Source organism: Siniperca chuatsi, linkage group LG5, assembly GCF_020085105.1.
Source record: "Siniperca chuatsi isolate FFG_IHB_CAS linkage group LG5, ASM2008510v1, whole genome shotgun sequence".
Taxonomy (NCBI): domain Eukaryota; kingdom Metazoa; phylum Chordata; class Actinopteri; order Centrarchiformes; family Sinipercidae; genus Siniperca; species Siniperca chuatsi.
In genome coordinates, this window is record NC_058046.1 from 29,506,449 (window position 1) to 29,526,514 (window position 20,066).

The window sequence follows — 20,066 nt, forward strand, 5'->3', positions numbered from 1 at the left end:
TGAGTTGATATGTATTTTTCTCTCTTTCTGTAAAAAAAAAAAACTATTACTTCAGGAGGTGACCTTTTCTCATATTATGTTTCAGATTCCATTTCTTGGCTACATGATGCCTCACACAAAACAAGAACCAAGACGTAAGCAGAAAGGATCGTGTCTGTCCAGAGGTCAGAGGATTTTGACCTTCAAATATTGTTTTTACTGTAACGCCACCGGGCAAGAAAAAAATGACAAATGGAGGCGCAAAAGAGGGAGGAGCGGGGACAGATTGCCTCCCAGTGTGGCTTGAATGTCACCTACACTGAATTATATCAGGGTGTGCTTCTCTCATGCCTCCAGAAATTAATCTATTAAATCATTTTTGGTGCATTCAGACTATTCACGCAGAGACTCATTTTGAGAGAACATAATGTAAAAAAACAAGAAATGACAGCTTTTCTTTTTCCACATTAGTCTGGAGAAAAATGATTTGCTGTGAAGTCTTCAACTTTCTGTCAGGTATAGCTCCCCAGCTATATGTCTGCTCTACAGAGAAATCATGCTATCAGAAGGCGTGATGCATAGTACCGCACTATTTGTATGTAGGTGGCATAAAAACTCGCTGTGCAATTCACCAAGGAACACAATGGAGAAGCAAAGCAGCCTGCCACAGCTTGATAAGAGAGTGAGTTCCTAGAAAAACAAAACATTATTTAAATATGCAATATCACCCGGGGCTGTGAGACATTGACTAGCAAATGAAAAGAGAAAAGTGCCTGCCAGTGACGTGACAACCACCAGAGCTAACAGACGTTAGTCTACAAAACCAGGGCTGCTATGCAAAACTCATCATGGAGACAGCAAGTCAGCACGCACCTGATCATGCAAATGTGGCTCTTGGTGGGTTTGAGGGGGTACTGTAGTTCAGGATGTTTGCTAGAACTTAAACCAAACATTAGAAGTAATAGTCTGGCAGAAGCATTGACACTTTTTACAAAACTATTCTTCTTTCAACGCACTGCTACAACCTTTGTCACCAGAAATACCAAAAAGCAAATGAAATCCTACCTTGGTAAAGCAGAGCAAATCCCTGGGCCTGGTTGGTGCGGTCTGAGTAGAAGTACAGAATAACAAAGTCGCCCGTGATGTTTACCAGCTCCCGTGGTGGGCTGCGCCAGTCGAAGCGTGCAACCACCTGGTTGGTGTAGCCGTCCAGTAGCTCCACCATGTCTGTCTGGTCGGAGATGTCAAAGAAGGTGAAGTTGAAGAGGATGGCGGAGGATCCAGGAACCTGTATAGTCCAGTAGCAAACACGGCCAGCCCCGTACTTGTCGGGGAAATCAGGGGAGTAGATCACTCCCGATGGAGAGGAATAGTTTCCACCACAGGCCCCCACTCGGGCTGGAGGAGAAAGAGCACAAAAAAGAGGAGAAACTAGTCAGTGATATTTGATTAAGCTTATTGGGTTATTTTTGGTCTCATGAGTACCTTGGTAACAGATATCATGTTACCTGATTTCATGGAACTATTCTGATACACCGGATCGGCCATACCTACCTCATGACCTCATACTTAAATAAATGGTTGCACTGAGTTGCAGTGAGGTATACAGATTTTAAATTTGGGGAAAAAGAGGTATCGGATTGGTTCTCGGTATTGGCAAATACCTTGAATTACGGAATAAGAATTGGTATTGGGAGAGAAAAAGTTGGATTAGTGCATAATGAAGTTCTTTAAACTGTTTAGTGCAGCTCTAAGACCAACAGGTATTAATTACATATTTTATATTGTAAACTCTAGTTTTAAGTGTTAATGTACAGTGATAAGGCGGTGTAGTCCCTCATTCGTCCAGGAGTGTTCTATCGTAGAAAAGGTTTCAGTCGTAGTCATCTGGACACTGTTTTCAGATGACTACGACTGAAACCTTTTCTACGATGGAATGTACAGTGATGTGAAAGGCTGTAGGTCTGATCACAGTTGTTTTGAGGAAAGGAGGGGTGACAAGGAAATTTACCTTGTGCCTCGTGGAGCTGAACCGGAGCCTAATTCAACAAAATTCAACAAAAGCAATGACAGACCCGTTCCCACCTTAGGTTTATACAAACTGCAGGCACTAACATTAAAATCACTAAGGGGTATTACCACAGATACAGATGTATTTGTAAAAGTGCATTACCTCAGACTACTTTGTAGTACATACTACTATCTTAAAATTTAAATTGATTGCATTTTTTTCTCCAGAATTCTAAATCACAGCAGAGATGTGAAAAGATCCCAGAGTCAGACCGAGAGCGACACTAGTTAATAGCACTCACTGTCGAAGATGATGACCCAGCCGTCTCCACCGCAGGGCTGGGTGTGGTCACCGAAGCAAACATGGTTACATTCCATGCTAGGCGATTCGCCGTGGTCACGCGGGTCCACTTCGTTGCCACAGAAACAGGCATATCCTGACTCCATTCCGGCAAGCTGCAAAACACAAAAGGAGTTATGCAAATCATTGCATCAGCAATTCAAAACAAACTTTGGGCAACGCTTAACCTGTAATGCTATTCAGTATAAATCCATTTGGCATAGGTGCCAGCGAGGAAAACACTGAGGGAGCCATTCCAACAAATGTTGTGGAGGAGAAATGAAGATGTTGGCTATTCTTTCTACGATATTCAAAATGGCTACTTTTTCCATTAAATTATACATGATTACATGACAACTTTGCATAAAAATAAAATAAGTTTGCAAATTCATAACACATTCAAATAAAAACAGTTTTATAGGTTGTGTTTCTCATATGAGCTTTATGTGAAATTGTGTTAACACTTCACTGTTCACTGCATGGAGCTCCTTCTCTCTTTGAAATTAAAGTGACTTGAGTCTAAAGTGCCCTAATTACTCATTCTCTCATGATTACAAGATGTTGTAATCAGAGTCTGGACAACCACAACCTCTCAGCTGATTAGAAGCCTCCTTTCAAACCCACAGCTGCACACAGAGTGTAGAGAATAAATCTTACAGAAATAGCACCTATCTGTCTTTCAAATCCAAACTGTTAGTAAACTGAAAGCATCGGAGCAGGAATGCAAAACGTCAAAAACCTTCACACATCGTGACCTCGCCACCACTGGCTGCTTGTTCTCAAAAGGGCTATTGTCCTTCATTCAAAAGGACACCATTGTCCAATTTTCATACCCTAAATGAATTCACACAACTGAAGGTACTGCATCATTTCCCACTCTGCGTCTTTTCTCATGGAATAGGAATTTATCACGCCTCTGCTCTCGCCAAGATATATCAAGCTACATCCTTGTTGCATTATTCTATCTGATGAAGTAACACCAACGTGAATACTTCTGGCGGAGCAAACAAGCGATGGTTCGCTGTCTAACTCATCAGGCATGCTCTTTGTCAAAAAGTCACATGGGATCCGTACTTCCGAGCACGTTTCACATGCCCATTAAGGACAGTGACAGTCCAAGGGTAGGCAGACGATGCCAATCTGCCGCCACATCCTGTAACATCTGCTGAATTGAGAGGGGAGGGGGGAGCTGTCAGTATCTGTCAATGCAGACGGCACTGAACTGGATCTGCTGAGACAGAAAATGAACACCTGGCGCTGTTTATAGCTGGGACAATGGCATGCCAGACTCAGAGATGAGGAAAACCCATTGAAGAGGAGGTGCCCACTGGGCTAATAACCGTTCGTTTCCAGCTGTCAGCCTTGATTGCTGTGATGATTTGTCATCCGCTGGTTGGTTTGAAATGGGACGTTTGATGGCTGAATAAAGAGGGTATAGACTGCACTGGGCATCATGGTAATAACTGTCAGGAAACTGCCCGTAAATGCACATGATTTACATAAAAGCTTGACTATTGCAAGAGACAGCTTGTGTCCATTTTAGACATGTCACGGGCAATTGACTGGACGCTTTTTCATCCAGTCAGGGGGCACATTTGAACTTTTCAGTGCCAGGACAGGAAGGACAAACTACCAACATTTGAGACTTTTTTCTCTTTAAGTATTTAATGTTTTGAACGTTTTCTGCCAGCTTTAATCTGAGTTAAAATATAATGCTGAACATCTCTTGGGCTACTGGTTTTCTTTTTATTTGATACATGTCTACTTGACTTTTGAATCTTACCTTGTATCTCTGCTTCCTACAGAAGCTAATACAGTTCTGGATGGTGAGTTTGTTGGAGGTTTCGCTGGTGCCGGACAGAGTGGGCGGGTCACCGCTGTCTTTGAAGCAGCCCAAGTTCCCAGGCACTGTAGGGAGACAAGAGGAGGGTGAAAAATCAGTTACACACAACAACTTAGATGCAATCTGTATCACATGCTGACTATTAACATTTCCTGTACAAATATCATGTCTGTTTTTTGTCATTTAGATTGTTATATCCAAGTTTCCTTCTAGATTCATTGCAGGGATCACTCCCTGGTTTGTATTTTATGAAACATGCCTTGTCTCATGGCTTCCTCTAAGTTGTTCAAGTTTTATAATCATGTTTGTGATTAAGACTTTGCCTCATAGACCCACCCCCAAAGAACAATCTATGGTGACACACAAGTATTCAGGCTCTGTTTGAATATTTTGGTGTGAATTGCCAACAGGCAAGCCAACAATTTGGCCTCTGAAGAAAAGAGAAGAGGAGGAGCAGGAAGAGGCGAGAGGTAATGGAGGAGGAGGAGAAAGTGGAGGGAGGGGTGAAAGGGACAGGGATGTTTGAGTCATAGCAAGAGAGAGCTGGAATCTAGAAAATGTACCCTGTCAGATGTGAGAGCAAGTTGTATCAGATTAGGACAAAATGTTTTCTACATGTGTGACTTTGTATGTGTGGTGAGGGATCAAATTTTCAAGTTTTACGTGCCAAGAAATGGAAAAAATAGTTATATAGCGCCTTTCCAGATGGTATTTGACAAATGGCAAGTCCAACACCTTAGGTCTACATTTTAATTCGGTTTTAATCAGGTTCAATTTTAATCCGTAAGAGCACAAAAGTGATGTTAGAGCATGAGCAAAAATTCATGCTATAAAGTTTTCGGTTTCAGACTGCTATCTGAGACATACTTTGGTCGAGCTTTCATAAAACGATGCAAGCAGCAACTACATACAACTTCTACATCTCAATTTCACTTTTTTATGCCCTCTTGGGTTTGACTGTTGTTGCAGCCCATCATATGAATAACTATTGAACATTAAAATGTTTGTTGGGGGAGACCTGGGGACGTGTGACACAAATAGGCCAACAATCGCAGATGGATCACAGATAGAAGATAGATGGAAGATGGATGTTGACACCTTTCCAGATCACATTCAAGTCAGACGAATCAAACCGCCTCCCTTAATCCACTGTGTATTCATCAAATACTATGCAATCTTTCAGAATCCAGGGCAGTGATTAAACACTCCAAAGCCTTTAAATTCAGTGTAATAGCTCAGGAAGTGCCAACAAAGCCTCCAGCAGTCTATATCCCACTTGTGATTTGTTTTTCATTGTGATTCAAACAGGCTTACTCTTGTTTCATTTCCATGTTCTGAGGTGAAGCGAATTTGACAAACAGAAATAAATGCACAATCTGAAAGTAATTTCCACTGCAAGTATGAAAAATCTCCCCCCAAAGCTCTTCAATCTAATTGGAATTGGTGTCATCCGACCGTAGGGTACAAACAAGCTCATTAGGACGAGACAAGAGCAAAGACTGTGTCCAAAATAGCTGTCAAAGCTGCTCTGAGACACAAAAATCAAAAGCATGTGACATTATAAAACATTCTTGTTCTTTATCAAGCATCTGCGATTTCCAAATTTATTTCGATCTCCAAGTGCAAGTTAACTGAGGCACAAACCATCTTTAATACAGAGCTCAATGTGTGACTGATGCTTCCTGTTTTAAATCTAATTTCACGTGGTCCTGTTAAATTTATTTGATCATAAGTTAGAAATTACACAGGAGCATGTCCTGTCTGTTTGTGTGCAACAACAGAGTCTTGCTTTGTGGATGCTGTAAAGTCTGACAACAAGCTCAGAGACTGTGGAGTGGTTTGTCCCCTGATTCTGTATACAAACACTGTCCTAGAACTGAACATCTCTGGAGCTTGTTTTTCTGTGACTTCTCTTCTCAAACATTTGCACATTGAAAGCTGCCTGCTCGCCTGATGACAGCTAGTTCCTCCAGTGAACAACTGGCACCCAGTTGTTGGAAGTAAGAAACAGAAAAACACTTGATCCGTTTTTACAATCCTGTCATGATTCAATTTTGGAATATATTAGTAAAAGAGAGGCATCACTCAAAACTGCCTTCATGAACTGAAGTAACCTTGATAAAGACCACACACGTGCATTGTCTTTGGGATGCCAGTTGTTGCCAATGTTAACTTTTTGGCTGGCACGAAAGCTCCTCTATATGCACAACAGATGCTGCAGATTCTTTCTGTTTATGTAAGAATGAGGCACAAAGGCTTTTGGGGGAAAAGTGTGACATGTTTCAGATTCCATGTATATTGTTGTCCACAAGAATGTCCACCACAGACTGGAAAAGTGAAGAAGGGGAGAGGGGGAAATGGAGTGAAACAGACTGGCTGAGAGAGGGCCGCTCCCTGCGTTTCACCCACGTTTGCTGACCGTAAAGCGACCAGCGAGATTTTGGCTGCAGCCGTGATTCGCCGCCGTGCGGAACTGTGTTTGACAGATGACTCAACACTTGAAGACAAAGTCCTCAGATTCCCTCAAACCAGCAATAAATCATGTGCAACATTCCCTTCCCTCAGCCACAGCCACTTTAAAGCTTTATAAATTAATTATGATTAATTTGGTTGTTTGAATTATTTAGCAAGGAATTCACGGTGTACATTTGCAGAATTAAGGGCTGGATTATATGACAGGTTAAAGGCAAACATGACAGTAATAAGAATATTTTCAGGGTGAGACAGGACAGTGCTGTAGCAGCAGTTTCTTTTTTATATGTCACTTAAGTATAAACTGGATGTACCCCAGTGAAGTGTGCAGGAGGGGAGATGAGAATAGAACAGAGATAAACACCTGGTTGGGAACCAGCAACCTCCCTCCGAGCAAGGCAGGCAGGTACCACTTCAATGGAGCTTTTGAAAAGCGGAGGAGAAAATGCTACTGCAGGGCTCAACAGCCAGATTAAAGAGAGCAGTGCTCCTTTTTCATTTTGCGTTGACAAGAAGATTGCAGACTACAGTCAATTTTTCTGTCTTTGTCCTCTTCTCGTCCCAGGGGCTGTGAAGCGCTGGCTGAAGAGCAGCAGGTGGTGGGATCGTATCGCACCAGAGCGTTGGAGATTTGCATGGAACTGGAGACAAAGAAGGCGGCAGTCATTGCACTGCACCTTCCCTGCATGCACAGCGTTTATCCACAAAAAAGTGTAAAATTGTCCTTGCATGAAAACCCCTGAGCAAAGCATTGTTCCTTAAAAACATCTGCTTTGCAGGCGCAACAAGTGCAAATATCTCCACGTACAATAAAAGAAAAAACACACAAACACATTCAACACACTTCAAAGCTGTCGGTGGAATTTAGACTTTAACGAGCCTAGAGGGGAGAAATGGAGGAAACACAAGGTGCATAAATGCTCCAGTCAGCCCATACCAGATCTCTGAAAACCTTGGGAGATCACAGTGGGAGGGGGGACTCCCACAAAGTAAAAAAAAAAAAAGTGAAAAAAAACAGACACAGAGAGCTAAACAAGGCCTGACTGCAGCCAGACTCATCACAACCTGGCAGCCTGCTGCCTTAGCTGGGAAAAGAGCAGTTAGTTAGCCTTCCCACAATCCAACACAGTGTAATGCAGACAGGAGGCAGCAGGCAAAACAACAAAGTTCATGGGTGTCTGTCTAGCAGGGAAAAGGAGACACCTCTGTTGATGCAGCAGACACAACAACAGCGCAGACCCAAAACACATCAGAGAAAAAGAGAAAAGAACAACACAGAGGGATATAACAAACATGTGCAGCAGGCTTTGGCAAGTGCACTTGGCAGGGAGCATACAAGTGGGGGGCAGCATGTTATTAAGGAAACATAATTACAGTTATAAATTTCTATGCCATCCGAAGGGCAACGAGCAAAAGAAACAAGAAAAAAAATTGGAAAGACATTGAAAGGAAGAGAGAGTTAAAGAAGTGTTTTCTTTTTAATGGGACTCCGGGTGTCTCTTTTCAAAACAGATTTACTCTTAACAGCCAGACTCTGCTTTCACGCTTTCACCCAGCACAGCATGCCAGATATTTTCAGTTAAAAGATGAGGCAAAACAGAGAGAGAGAGAGAGAGAGAGAGAGAGAGAGAGAGAATATGAAGCCTTAAGGAACAATGAACCTTTAAAGTCTCTGTTTTATAATCACAGTTGAAACACCGGAGGATTTCAGTATTCTCACTCGGTCCTAATCCTATAATCTACAAGAGAAGCCATTATGGCACAAAAATGTAGATACGAGAGCTTGCAATAAAATTGAAAAATTGTGACCAAAACTCAGTTATTATATCAACACTAGTATCAAAAAACTTCTAATGATACCAAGCACTTACCAAAATAAAAGCTGAAATAACATATATAGTATATTTCTGATTTACAGCCACTGTACACTGAGCCAGTCCAACATAAAAATCTAAACAATGTACAAATGGGCTGCCTATTAGGCTGCACTGAACAAAGTCTCTATACTTCAGTAAACCTTTCTTCCTTCCTTCCTCCTTTTCTCCCTTCACTTACATACATCTAAATTAATTTATATTCATTATTTGGGCTGGTAAAAATGATTCCGGCCAGGTGATATTGTTTTATTTAGTTGCTTGTCTGTTCGGTCTGTTGCCGCCTGAAGAATTCTGGATGCGGGAACATGGAAGGTCAGTTTAAAGGGGCCGACTGATAGCGCCCACACAGATAAATTATATCGCCACTGTGTAGGTGATGCCGTGGGTTTTTTATAATGAATGGTTACAGTCATCGTGACATTTATGCCCTTTTTCTAGAATAAATCCTAACTTCTCCTTTACATTCCCAATTTATTTTCTTTGTTATACATGAAATCATTTTACTTTTTAGCTATATTTCCTGATTTGTTTGTCTTTATATATGCTGATCCATTTCATATAGAGCGGCATGGATTAATCAAATAGCTCGATTGGCAGAAAAATGTATTGGCAACCATTTTGATAATTGATTAATTGTTTTAGTCATTTTTCAAGCAAAAATGTCAAACATTTGCTGGATCTAGCTTCTCAAATGTCCGGATTTGATGGTTTTCTTTGTCATGTGTGATAGTATACTGATTATCTTAGGGTTTTGGACTGTTGGTAGAATAAAACAAGCTATCGAAATAGATCACCTTGGGCATTTTCCCACATCTTATAGACCAAACGATTAATCAAGAATATAATCAACAGATAAATTGATAATGAAAGTAATTACAAGTCGCAGCCCTGATTTCATACAAACTACATTCAGGCATTTGAGAGGCTCGACATGAGGCAGCCTGTAACACCTGAAGACGTTTACAAGAGAGGCTCTGTCAAAGGTGTAACAAAAGATGTAAGCACAAACAAGCCAAGCTACATACATAGCATATGTCTAACTGTTTTTCTTGCCTCATTAGCATTGAAACATTTTTGTAGGCACAGATTCCTGTTATGGATTATTTTCTTACATTGAGTTTGACATCTCAGAGATTTAGTTTTGATATCACTTAAGAGTAAAAAGAAAGTATCTCTGGTAGAAAAAAATGAAAGAAATTGACCAGAATTGTTTGAGGAAACACTGGAAAAAATAATCCTTAACATTCACTGTGGCCATAATCACCGTTTACTACTGCTTCATTAACATCCAATTACACTGTAACCAGAGACAAAAAAGTCATTAGTGCTTCCACATTAGAGAAGCCGTGAGGTCAGAAGAGAAGAAGCAGGATTTTAAAAGCACATTCCTCAAGTGCTAAAAGGCTTGATGCAAGTAATTTAATGCAGGTATGTTGAAGCCTTGGAAACACTCCCACCAACCCATTAATGCACCGCCAGCAGGTTAACAATTCAAATCTGATGCACACACACACCTCCTGGAAGTGCAACAAAGCAAGGAAACAACACTTATCACAGTCTGTGTTTATGTGATTTTTTTCCCCTCTCTGTCCCGTTCTGTGTCTCTGCCTTTATTCCTCGCTCTGTCTCCCTTTCATTGTGTCTCAGCCCCATTTATTACCCCTTTTGTAGTACAGTATATTCAATACATAAACAAATACAGCTGCTGCATTTCATCTAGCCTGTGATTAGTCTTGTCGACTGCACCACAGCCTACAAGAACGCAAGAGAAACAGAGAAACATGCCACAAACTCCCCCAGGACGACCATTTCTGGAAACTCTGTATTATTTGTAGGGAGGTGGGAGTTGCTATTATGTGTTTCTGTTGGGTTGAGGCTTTGCTTTTCTATGGAGATCATAAATTCTCCAGCCTGTAAATGGGAACAGTTTACAGTTGGACAATAAAGGAATTATTATTGGAGAGAAGTATTTGTATCTAACAGACTGACTTTGCTAGTGGGGTGTTCAAAACATGCTGCTGGGCTGTGTGTGTGTGTGTGTGTGTGCGTGTGTGTGCGTGTGTGTGCGTGTGTGTGCGTGCGAGAGAGAGAGAGCCTCCACTGTATGTTGTGTCAGTATACCACATGCATGTTTACTGTATGTGTATTTCCTCTTTGATGCCATTTAAACGTTTCTATGTGTGTGTGTGTGTGTGTGTGTGTGTGTGTGTGTGTGCGTGCGTGCGTGCGCGTGTGTGTGTGTGGTGGAGGCTGTGTTACAACATGATTGAGATGGAGGAGATCAATGCCTCAGCTCGGGGCCCTGGGAGAGTGTCTAACCATTTAATTAGAGGGAAGAGGGAAGAGCCAGAGCTATAAATGAATAATTAGTGTCTTCCCAGAGACTGGGCCGAACAATGCAGGGAGGGATGAAAAATGGCCACCACGCTGCATCACTCTGGGAGATGAAAAGATGAGCAGACACTTTGTGACCACCTCAGGCGCTAAGATAAGCACAGTGGTGCACTTCCATTTACCATCATTCACTTTCAAAGAGATTGACTTCTTGTTTGTCTACTGTGGCAGGTTGTGCTGGTTATCTGGATGTCAGTAACAGTGGCGAAGTCCCCAGGAATGTGCAAAAAAAGTTTGCCAGATATAGAATATGTGTTACGATTAACAATGCAGCTCGAAAAGTCCAAATTCTGTCACTTTCCCTCACATGTGACATGATGTTTTCTAATCGGTGCGGAAAAAAATTGCATTAAAATCCTTTTTTTTTTTTTTCAAATTCCAATTAGGAACAACATTTGCAACAAGGACACAACTTTCAGTTGATCGTTCAAATGTGAGTTGCACATAAACCTACTTTGCTTCATCAGTGTTACTACATAGGACACAGAGACACAACAATGGAAAGTGAGAAAAAAAGCATTGTGCTAGACACTGTTTGAAACAATTGTGAGTGACACAAGACTAACAGCTAAAAGCACCAGTAATGGCAATGAAAGTAATGACCACCATAACAGCATGTTGATTGTTTTCTTGCAGCCTAATAGTCCTGGAACTAAACATGTAACTTTTTGTTCTGACGATGGAACAAGGGGAAAATGCATGGGTTCATTAATCAAAGGGCCTTATTAAAGGGGGAGTATTAATGTGCTCCATAAATTCCATGGCAAATCTGCCCATTAGTTTATTACATACTACATCTTGTGTGCACAGTCGACACTTTGGTTTGAGGGTAGCACAAGACAACAATTAATGGAGTGCTCAAATCAGATTGAGATTAAGATTTCTTATGTATTGCGTGGAAATTTTGGCCTGCCTGAGAAACTCATCAGGGAGTCCCCAAAAACATTTATCCCTCTTTGACCATGATTATCCAAAGCACATTTGGTCTAGGCAGTAATATCTCAATTTTGAATAGTGGATGGATTGCCATGAAATTTGGTACAGATATTCATGATCAGAGGATGAATCCTAAAGACTCTGGTGATCCCCTGACTTTCCCTCTAACGCCACCAGCAGGCTGACAATTGTTATTTTGAGTGAAATGTCTCAACAACTATTGGATGGATTGTCATGACATTTGGTACACACATACATGTCCCCTTCAGGATAAATTGGAAAACCTTCATTTATCCTCTGACTTTTCATCTAGCTCAAATTTGGCTGAAAACAGGCGAAAATGGCAAAACATACACAACATGCATCGTGAGCTGAACAATATCCAATAATAAAGTTACATTTATTGCACCTGTGCAGAAGCATGCAGATCTACATTTGGCTGTGAGCCGTCATTCCTGACAGCTAAATTGGCTGACCCGCTACTCATCTCTTCCTCTTTCCAAAGACAAGCACTAAACAATGGCCATCTACGTGTTCTCATTAGCAAACATTCTACACAACCAGCTGTCCTCGTAATCAATACCTTTAATTCCCTAATGGCCCTGGCTGATTTAACCCCAGCCTTGTTGAGAAAGGGAAGGAGTCAGAGAAAGAGGCTGAGAGATTAAATCTACCTGATGTCCTCTGGCTTGTTTTTGTGAGAGTCTCTACTCTCTAGTTTCTGCCTGAGAGTTTTCTCACAGCACTGCAGGCAGGTATTTCCCCTGAGGGCAGGTGTGGGTGGAGCTATGAGGAGGTCAGAGGTCAGAGTAAGATAACAATGAGCGTGTTCAAAGCTCCCTAACACTCTTTCTCAGGTAAAGGACAGGCCTAATGCAGGTGAAAGGGGACTCGTCAAACAGATGTCTGTGCCACAAACCATCCAAAATTAGAACCGTCAAGAGCCAAATAACAGTAAAAATTTGTTTCAGCTCAGTCATGTATTGTCTTTATTTTCTGAGAAATCAAACTGTAGTACAAATATGGCTCTGCCACAGGCTCCTGATTTGCTGCTCTAAATCTGTGGTGCCAAAACGTCTCCTGTTTCTCCAGTGTGTGGATGGTTAACAAGTCTAATGCTGGCAGAAAGTTAACTTCATCCCTATGTGGAGGCCAATGGCAAGACAAAAATGAAGACAAAAACTTCCATTGCATGAGTATGTGGGTGCACACACATGCACACATTCATTAGCTCTTTTTTATGAATGTAGTTCTTTTAAGAATGATAAGCCTCTTAGCTTTTTTTGGTTCAACTGGATCATCTGTTATAAATCTTTCTTTGTGCTTTAAAAAGGTCCGTTTTTTTTCTTTTCTATTTTTCATATGAAAAAAAATAAACAAACAGTAAGATCTCCTAGCCAAAACTTAACCAACAGCACAACATGCCTGACCTTACCCCAATCTTAATTCTCATAATTTTAACTTACATCAGCCTCTTAAATAGGTAAAGAATGGCAAAATGAGCTCACTTCACAATTTTTTTTTTTTTACTTTGAAGGTCTAAATCTCTGACTGGTTTTTACACTCTCAAAAGTGCAGGAACAAACACACACACAGACACACACCCTTCTCCACTCAGTGATGCCTGAACCTGCCTCAGTATGCTAGTTGGGAGATTTGGTTGTGGTGAAAGCTGGTACAAGACCACCTAGGGGAAATATTCTGCCTCTGAAAACAATGACAGAGAGTGAGATGAATACTGCAAAAACAGAACCTGAAAGCATCCCTGATTCAGACAACCGCAACAGCCACGAGGCAGGGCTGTGGTGCTTCAGTCTGGGCTTGGTTTCCAGACCACATGTCCGACATGTTCGACTTGTCTCGGCCTCTTGCTTATTTTGACCCGCACTTGTTCATGTCTCAAGACATTCATTTGGATGTTTGACTTTTCCTGCCTATTATAAAATCTTCAAAGTTGCATTTTTTTCTCAACCTGATCCACATTCTGTAATTTCCTTCACAGCACCACAATTTAAGGAATAGCACCTGTGTGTATTCTATAATTATTCAGTGTATTGATTGGCTGGATACACCTAGCTGGTGTAGAGACAGGTATACCTCTTCATCTTTAAGACGCTCATAAATCAATGGTTTTACACACAATGGCATGCTTATTGCCCATTTTGGTCTTAAATATTGATAGATTTGTTCTGTCTGGTCTTGACTTGACACCTCTCTGACCTGTTCTTGTCTCCAACTCCACTGTGCCTGGCCCTGGAAATGATTTGGACTGTGCTAACATGGTCTTGGCCTAGTGCAGAAACAATTAATCAGTTAGTCAGTTGAAAGAAAATTAATCAACAACAATTTTGATAATCGATTAATCATTTAAGTCCTTTATCAAAAATAAATACTGAATATTAAATCACTCTGGACTGAACTTTGGTGTCTGGGAACTTGTCATGGGCATTTTTACAGTATTTTTTAACTAAACAATTAAACAACAGCACTTAACACAAGGCGTAGCAGAGGCTGATGGGAATGTCTTTAGTTTTGCAGGTATTTGGACAAATTAAAATTTTGACCTGATGTTGGTGTTGATGAAAAGTCAGGGGATCACCAAAGTTATTACAATTTATCCTGAGGGGAACATGAATGTTTGTACCAAATTTCATGGCAATCCATCCATCAGTTTTTCAAGACATTTCTATCAACCACAAATGTCAACCTGCTGGTGGCACTAAAGAAAAAGTCAGAGGATCACCAATATCATTTGGATACATCCTCTGGGCACAATGAACGCCTGCACAAAATGTTCTGCCAATCCATCCAGTTGATGAATGTTTGTACCAAATTTCATGGCAATCCATTCAATAGTTGTGGAGACATTTCACAAAATATCAAGAAATGTCAACCTCATGGTGGCGCTGCAGGAAAAGTCAGGAGATCGCCAAAGTCAATACTGACCGACCGACATTGCCACCCAGAGAAATAATAATATAATAATAATAATAATAATAATAATATAATCCATATATTAAAATAATCCTTAATTGCAGCCCTATTTTGACTACAGCCCTGCTATCTGAAGTGTTTCAGGGTTTCTGTCAGGTATTCATCCTTTCATCCAGCAAGAACATCCACACTGCAAAGAAGTGGTATTTGTTTGCATTTCATAAAACTGTAAATTTAACAGCTTGTATTTGAGCAGAGACGATGAACATTTACAGCAATTGAGACAGAGTAAGTAAAAAAAAACAAAAACCTTTTGTGTAAAACCTTTTAAACCCCTGAACCACGGACAGCTCAGTTTCATCCCAAATGGTTGAACAAGAGCAACTTGGCTTTCAACTTAGCTGGCGGTTGATTCAGGTGTCCCACAACTTCAAAGTTCCATTTAGTGGCTTCATAAATCACTCTTAATGAAGGCAATATCTCATCACTGCATATCTTCGTCAACATTCAGTAATAAAACCTTGGGCCAAACACATAACTACTTTGTTTTAATGTCTTCAAGGTGTGGCTGGTTAGCTTGCCAGATGGACGTCGTGCCTCTAGTACTGAGACTATTGTTCCATTGTGGCAGACAAGGTTAATCAGACATTCCCTCAATTGTTCAAATAGATGAAAGTATAACCTACTGTAAGTGAGGTATTCAGGTCATGCATCAAGTCACTTAAATGTTCAGGTGCAAACACACTGACAGCTCTTAAAATATCACAAATTAACTCACAGGATTTCTGGTGTACAGATAATGAGTCTCATTAACCAAAACAGCAGGTATTGTCCGCCACAATAACAATGTGTAAAATAAAAAGATACTGTAAACATATGATATTACACTCTATCAATAAAAATAATATATAATGTATAACTTAAGGAACATTTTTATTTTTTCCTTCCCATTAACAGGTCTTACCTTTATTTTGTCTAAATAAGTTTGTTATCGAGTGGTATGATGTGTAGCGTGAATGAAACCTCAATAAAAATGTATGTTGAAAAGGCCGATACACTTGATTCCTGCAAGGTAAAAGGTGGGAGATGTGGGATTTTAAACGGGTTTATCGCCCACTATTATTCCTGGGTTTTACTTAACAATTCATGTTATTATCCTCCACATGAAAAATATTTCTAATTAGCATTTCTTGAAAGGCACTGTCCCACTAGGAGAAAACACAGTGGCACAACAGGTTTTTCTTGGTTATATGCTGTTGAGAGATGAGCTCCGAATGCGCAGATCAAAGCGTCTTTGTCTTGGCAAACACTTGAGGACTTCACCCTGACAGTTTCACTCTGTGTCAATCAAATTCAGCCAGGGCATATCGTCAAGCAAATGCATGTCAGCTTAAAGGAGCCTTACCAAAACAAAATGTCCTTCCAGTATTTAACACTCTGAAAAAGGAAACGCTCAACAGGAACCGTCAATGGTCAAGTAAACAAGTATTTTGGCATCTGCAGATGTCCAAACACTGAGATATACAGTACAGCTTTGCTTGAAATTTGTAACTAAAGGTTATATTAACACTTAACAGAATCATTTTTGAACAACAAATCCTTTGCCATCTTTTTAATTAGTGATGTGAGTGGATGTTTTATCACAAGTGAGTAAAATGTACTTAAAAATTCAGCTAGAGGAAACTGGCCTCAGCACAAGAAACTAGAAAACCGATTTTCAAGACCCCCAGGAATCGTCTGACCTTGTGTAAAACTAAAAACTAAAGTCCTTTAATATTAGATTGAGCTGTTAACAATCTGGTGAACCCACTGGTATTTTCCTCACACCTCATTAGAATCAGCTTTGCTCAGTCAGACAACTTTAAGCCTACTCTGCCCTTCGCACTGAGGCTTGATGTAAATAAACAAGTATTGAACTGACCTACAGTACAGAGAAAACTGAATTTCACAACATCTGAAAAAAAAACTTATTTTCAGTATAGCTCAAATCAATTTGTTGAATGTAGTGAAACTGAGATTTTAGAAATGTTAGTTTTCAGAAAAGCAAGGCTGTACTGCTACACAGGAACTTGACTTCAATAAACAACAACACTCATGACAAGGTTATGCTCAGTTGAGCATTTAGAGGCCAGGGAACAAGAAGGGCCTCAAAACCAGGATCCATCGTGACGCACTGTGGAAATGTCAATTTGTACAGTAGACGATGTGCCTTGACAGCGCGCCTTTTTGAAATGTTTAGATAATTCCACCACATGATAACTGCTGCCATGAGGGATTACTAGGATCAACAAATGTCGTGACCTACACTATAATCCACCCTGTCAGACTATGTGTTTCTGGCCTCATGTGACCTGCCTGGCAGTATGCGCTCCAGCAGGGTGTGTCACCCTCACCAGGGTGGCATGACCCTAGATGACAGGGAACCCAGCTGGATAACAGACCGTTGGCAGACTCCAGGTGCCTCAGCGAGTGGCCACCAACTACCAACCACGCGACATCAAACGTAAGCAAAAAAAGTAGACAAAACGAAGGCACAGACAAAACAAAAGCCAGACAAATGAAAACAAAGACCACTGTTGCCCTTTCTCTGGCACACCACAGTGTTTTTCAGCCTTTTGTTGCCAGCCGCAGACTGAGAACACTGACACTGAGAAAGCATCAGCATTCTCTCACTTGGCAGCTGAAGCTTTCAAACGCAGTGGATTGAGAACAGGCACCGCCAGAAGGTGAGGCACCACGTGGCGATTGTGGTTTCACAATAGATGAGACAGAGCATTCGTGTCTGAAAGCTCCCTGGTATCCCTGCAGGGAGAAACCGTCTCCACTGAACAGGCATGTTTTCATGACACTGGATGCCTGGCTCACAGCAAACCTCATCTTCTTTTCTTACATTACAGGGCTCTGTATAACTTTAAATACCCAAACAGAAAGAGGAACGTTCGTGTAAGACAGCAGTTGATATGGGCAAAGCTCTCGGCCGTTAGAAATGGGCCACATGTCGCAAGGATGGGTTACACGCTGCACAGTACTGGATCCTAGACAAAACCACGGCTGAACCAGCACATGGCAAACCCATCTGGAACAAAAGCTGGCCTAATTTCACCAAAGATAAGGGACGAGCCCGACTCCGAACAGAGACGGTTTGGGCTGCTCTCCTCTTTCCCTCCCAAACCACAAAGGTTTGGGATATCGACCTAGAAAAACTGAGCTAAATGGACAGTTGTCTGAAATAGGTCAGTCAAAAGTCTAATGGGATACACACAAGCTCCTGTACACACAAACACGCAAAAATACCATGGACAAATGCGTGGCTACACACAGGCCATGCAGCCAACAGGCATTATTAGATGGGTTAATGGGTCCTGAGCCATTCAAACAGCAGACATTAGTCAAGCATGCTACTCAGACAGGATAATAGCGGGTAGCTGGAGGGGTTGGGGGGTTCTTGAGACCTGGTGGTACCTACTGCAGTGAAAAGTCACAACATCGCTTAGTCTCAGCTTTTCCCCTGATTACCACTGTCCACCAGTTTAGTATAGTAGAGTAGTAGAGTATTATAACTAAATTCCTATAACACAAAATATTAAGGCATGCAAGGGTCAGACGGAGAGATAACAGAGGTAAAAAAGATAGATAAGTGTTTGGAAAAGAAATATAATAGAAGATAGATAAAGAAGGAGGAATGTGTAACCTCAGAGAAGTAGAGGTTGATTACATAAGAAATGGGAATGTAATTCATGATGGAAATGCTAAATGGTACATTTTTATTTTAGTTAAACAGAATATTTGCGTTCTGCTTGGCTTAATTTCAACAGCCGCCTCTAACATTGTGTTCAGTCAGCAGAATCTTTTAGTTACTAAAAATATGCAATAACACTTCTGACCTAATCTGCCTTGCAAAGTGAAGAACACATGGAAAACGCTAAAATAGTAAATAGTCAGAAATATCTACCTTAGATTTACCTTAGAAATACAAGTGTGTGACAGTTACTTAAAAAAACAAAAATATGCTTGCAGCAAATCGCTATATCTGAACCTCCTCTGCAGGAATTCTGATCTTTGGCATCAAAAACAGTGTAGGTTGATCCACCTAAGTCTGTTTTCAACAGCAGTGATTAAAAAGGTGGAGGGAATGAAAGTAATGGGATTAAAGACAGGCGGCTCTTTGTAAATGTGTGCCAAGCCGGTAGAGAAGACACACAGAAGCCCAACATCTCCCAACTTAAACAGTCCGTTACACACGTTCATCCAGGAATTAGTGGACAGGGACACTCTCACACCCACAACTGAACAAATCATACAAACACATCAGGTAACAGGTTAGATGCACATAATCCCTCACATCAAAAAACGTGTCAAAACAAGCTACAAAGCCAAAGGGGAAACTAATGAACACACATCCAAAAAACGCACACACATATACACGCACACTCACACACACACACACAGAGGCAGTGATTGACAGCTCGCATTAAAGTAAGGGCAGGCCCGGGCATGGCAGGAGGAGGGGTGACGGGAGGCAATTAGAGGCATTTTTTAGATGATAATAGCTGCGTACAAGTCATAGAGTCTGTAAAAGCTATTCATAGCAGGCGAGCAGATGAGCATAGCAATGAAAATGGCCGGCCCTTGTGCCCATGATGTGGCCCAGAGGGCATGGAAGGGCAGAGCAGCGAGAGAGACAGAAAGAAAGATAAAGGAGTGGCAATAATCTCTTACTCTGGCATGTAGGGATGTCGCAGTATCTCCAGTAGATCCCGTCTTCATGATCTGCAATGTAGCACCATGGCTGAACGTCCCCATCGGGATTCCTGCAGACATGGAGGGGTAAAGGTTAGACCATGACCACACTACGCTGGTTAAATCTGATAATGTATTTTTTTCTCTCTATTTTTAGCTTCCTGTTAAACATAAGCCGAGTTTTTTTCCGCACCCAAAAACTGAGCTTTTCAAAAACTTTCAACCAGAGTGGATAAAACCAAAAACACCTGCCTTGCATTTTAGTGAGGATAGGGAAGACAGAGCTTTAGGAAAAATATGCTCTGCCACGGTCATCGTTTCTTACCCACTCTGTGATCACTCATTTTGAATTTCAATACAACCAGACACACAATACAGGCGTTAACCTGTATTTATGTTGATGTTTCACACAACCTTGTGATTAGAGCGGCAGCGATTAGTCGATTAACTGATCGGTCGATTGACAGAAAATGAATCGGCAACTAATTTCACGATCAAATAATAATTTTAGTAATTTCTTAAGCAAAAATCCAAAACAGTT

The 20,066-nt window shown here is 41.0% G+C and overlaps 1 protein-coding gene across 2 annotated transcripts in view; it reads right to left on the reverse strand.

The window, feature by feature from the left end:
- kremen1 (kringle containing transmembrane protein 1) overlaps positions 1-20,066 on the reverse strand; it is a 59,332-nt gene that overhangs the window by 6,969 nt on the left and 32,297 nt on the right. For both annotated transcript variants that reach the window (XM_044196964.1, XM_044196963.1), the window contains exons 3-6: positions 19,505-19,596; positions 4,113-4,237; positions 2,292-2,445; positions 1,045-1,377 (exon numbers count right to left, since the gene is read on the reverse strand). In XM_044196964.1, the coding sequence (XP_044052899.1) occupies positions 1,045-1,377; positions 2,292-2,445; positions 4,113-4,237; positions 19,505-19,596 (704 nt within the window). The remainder of the gene's footprint in view (positions 1-1,044; positions 1,378-2,291; positions 2,446-4,112; positions 4,238-19,504; positions 19,597-20,066) is intronic.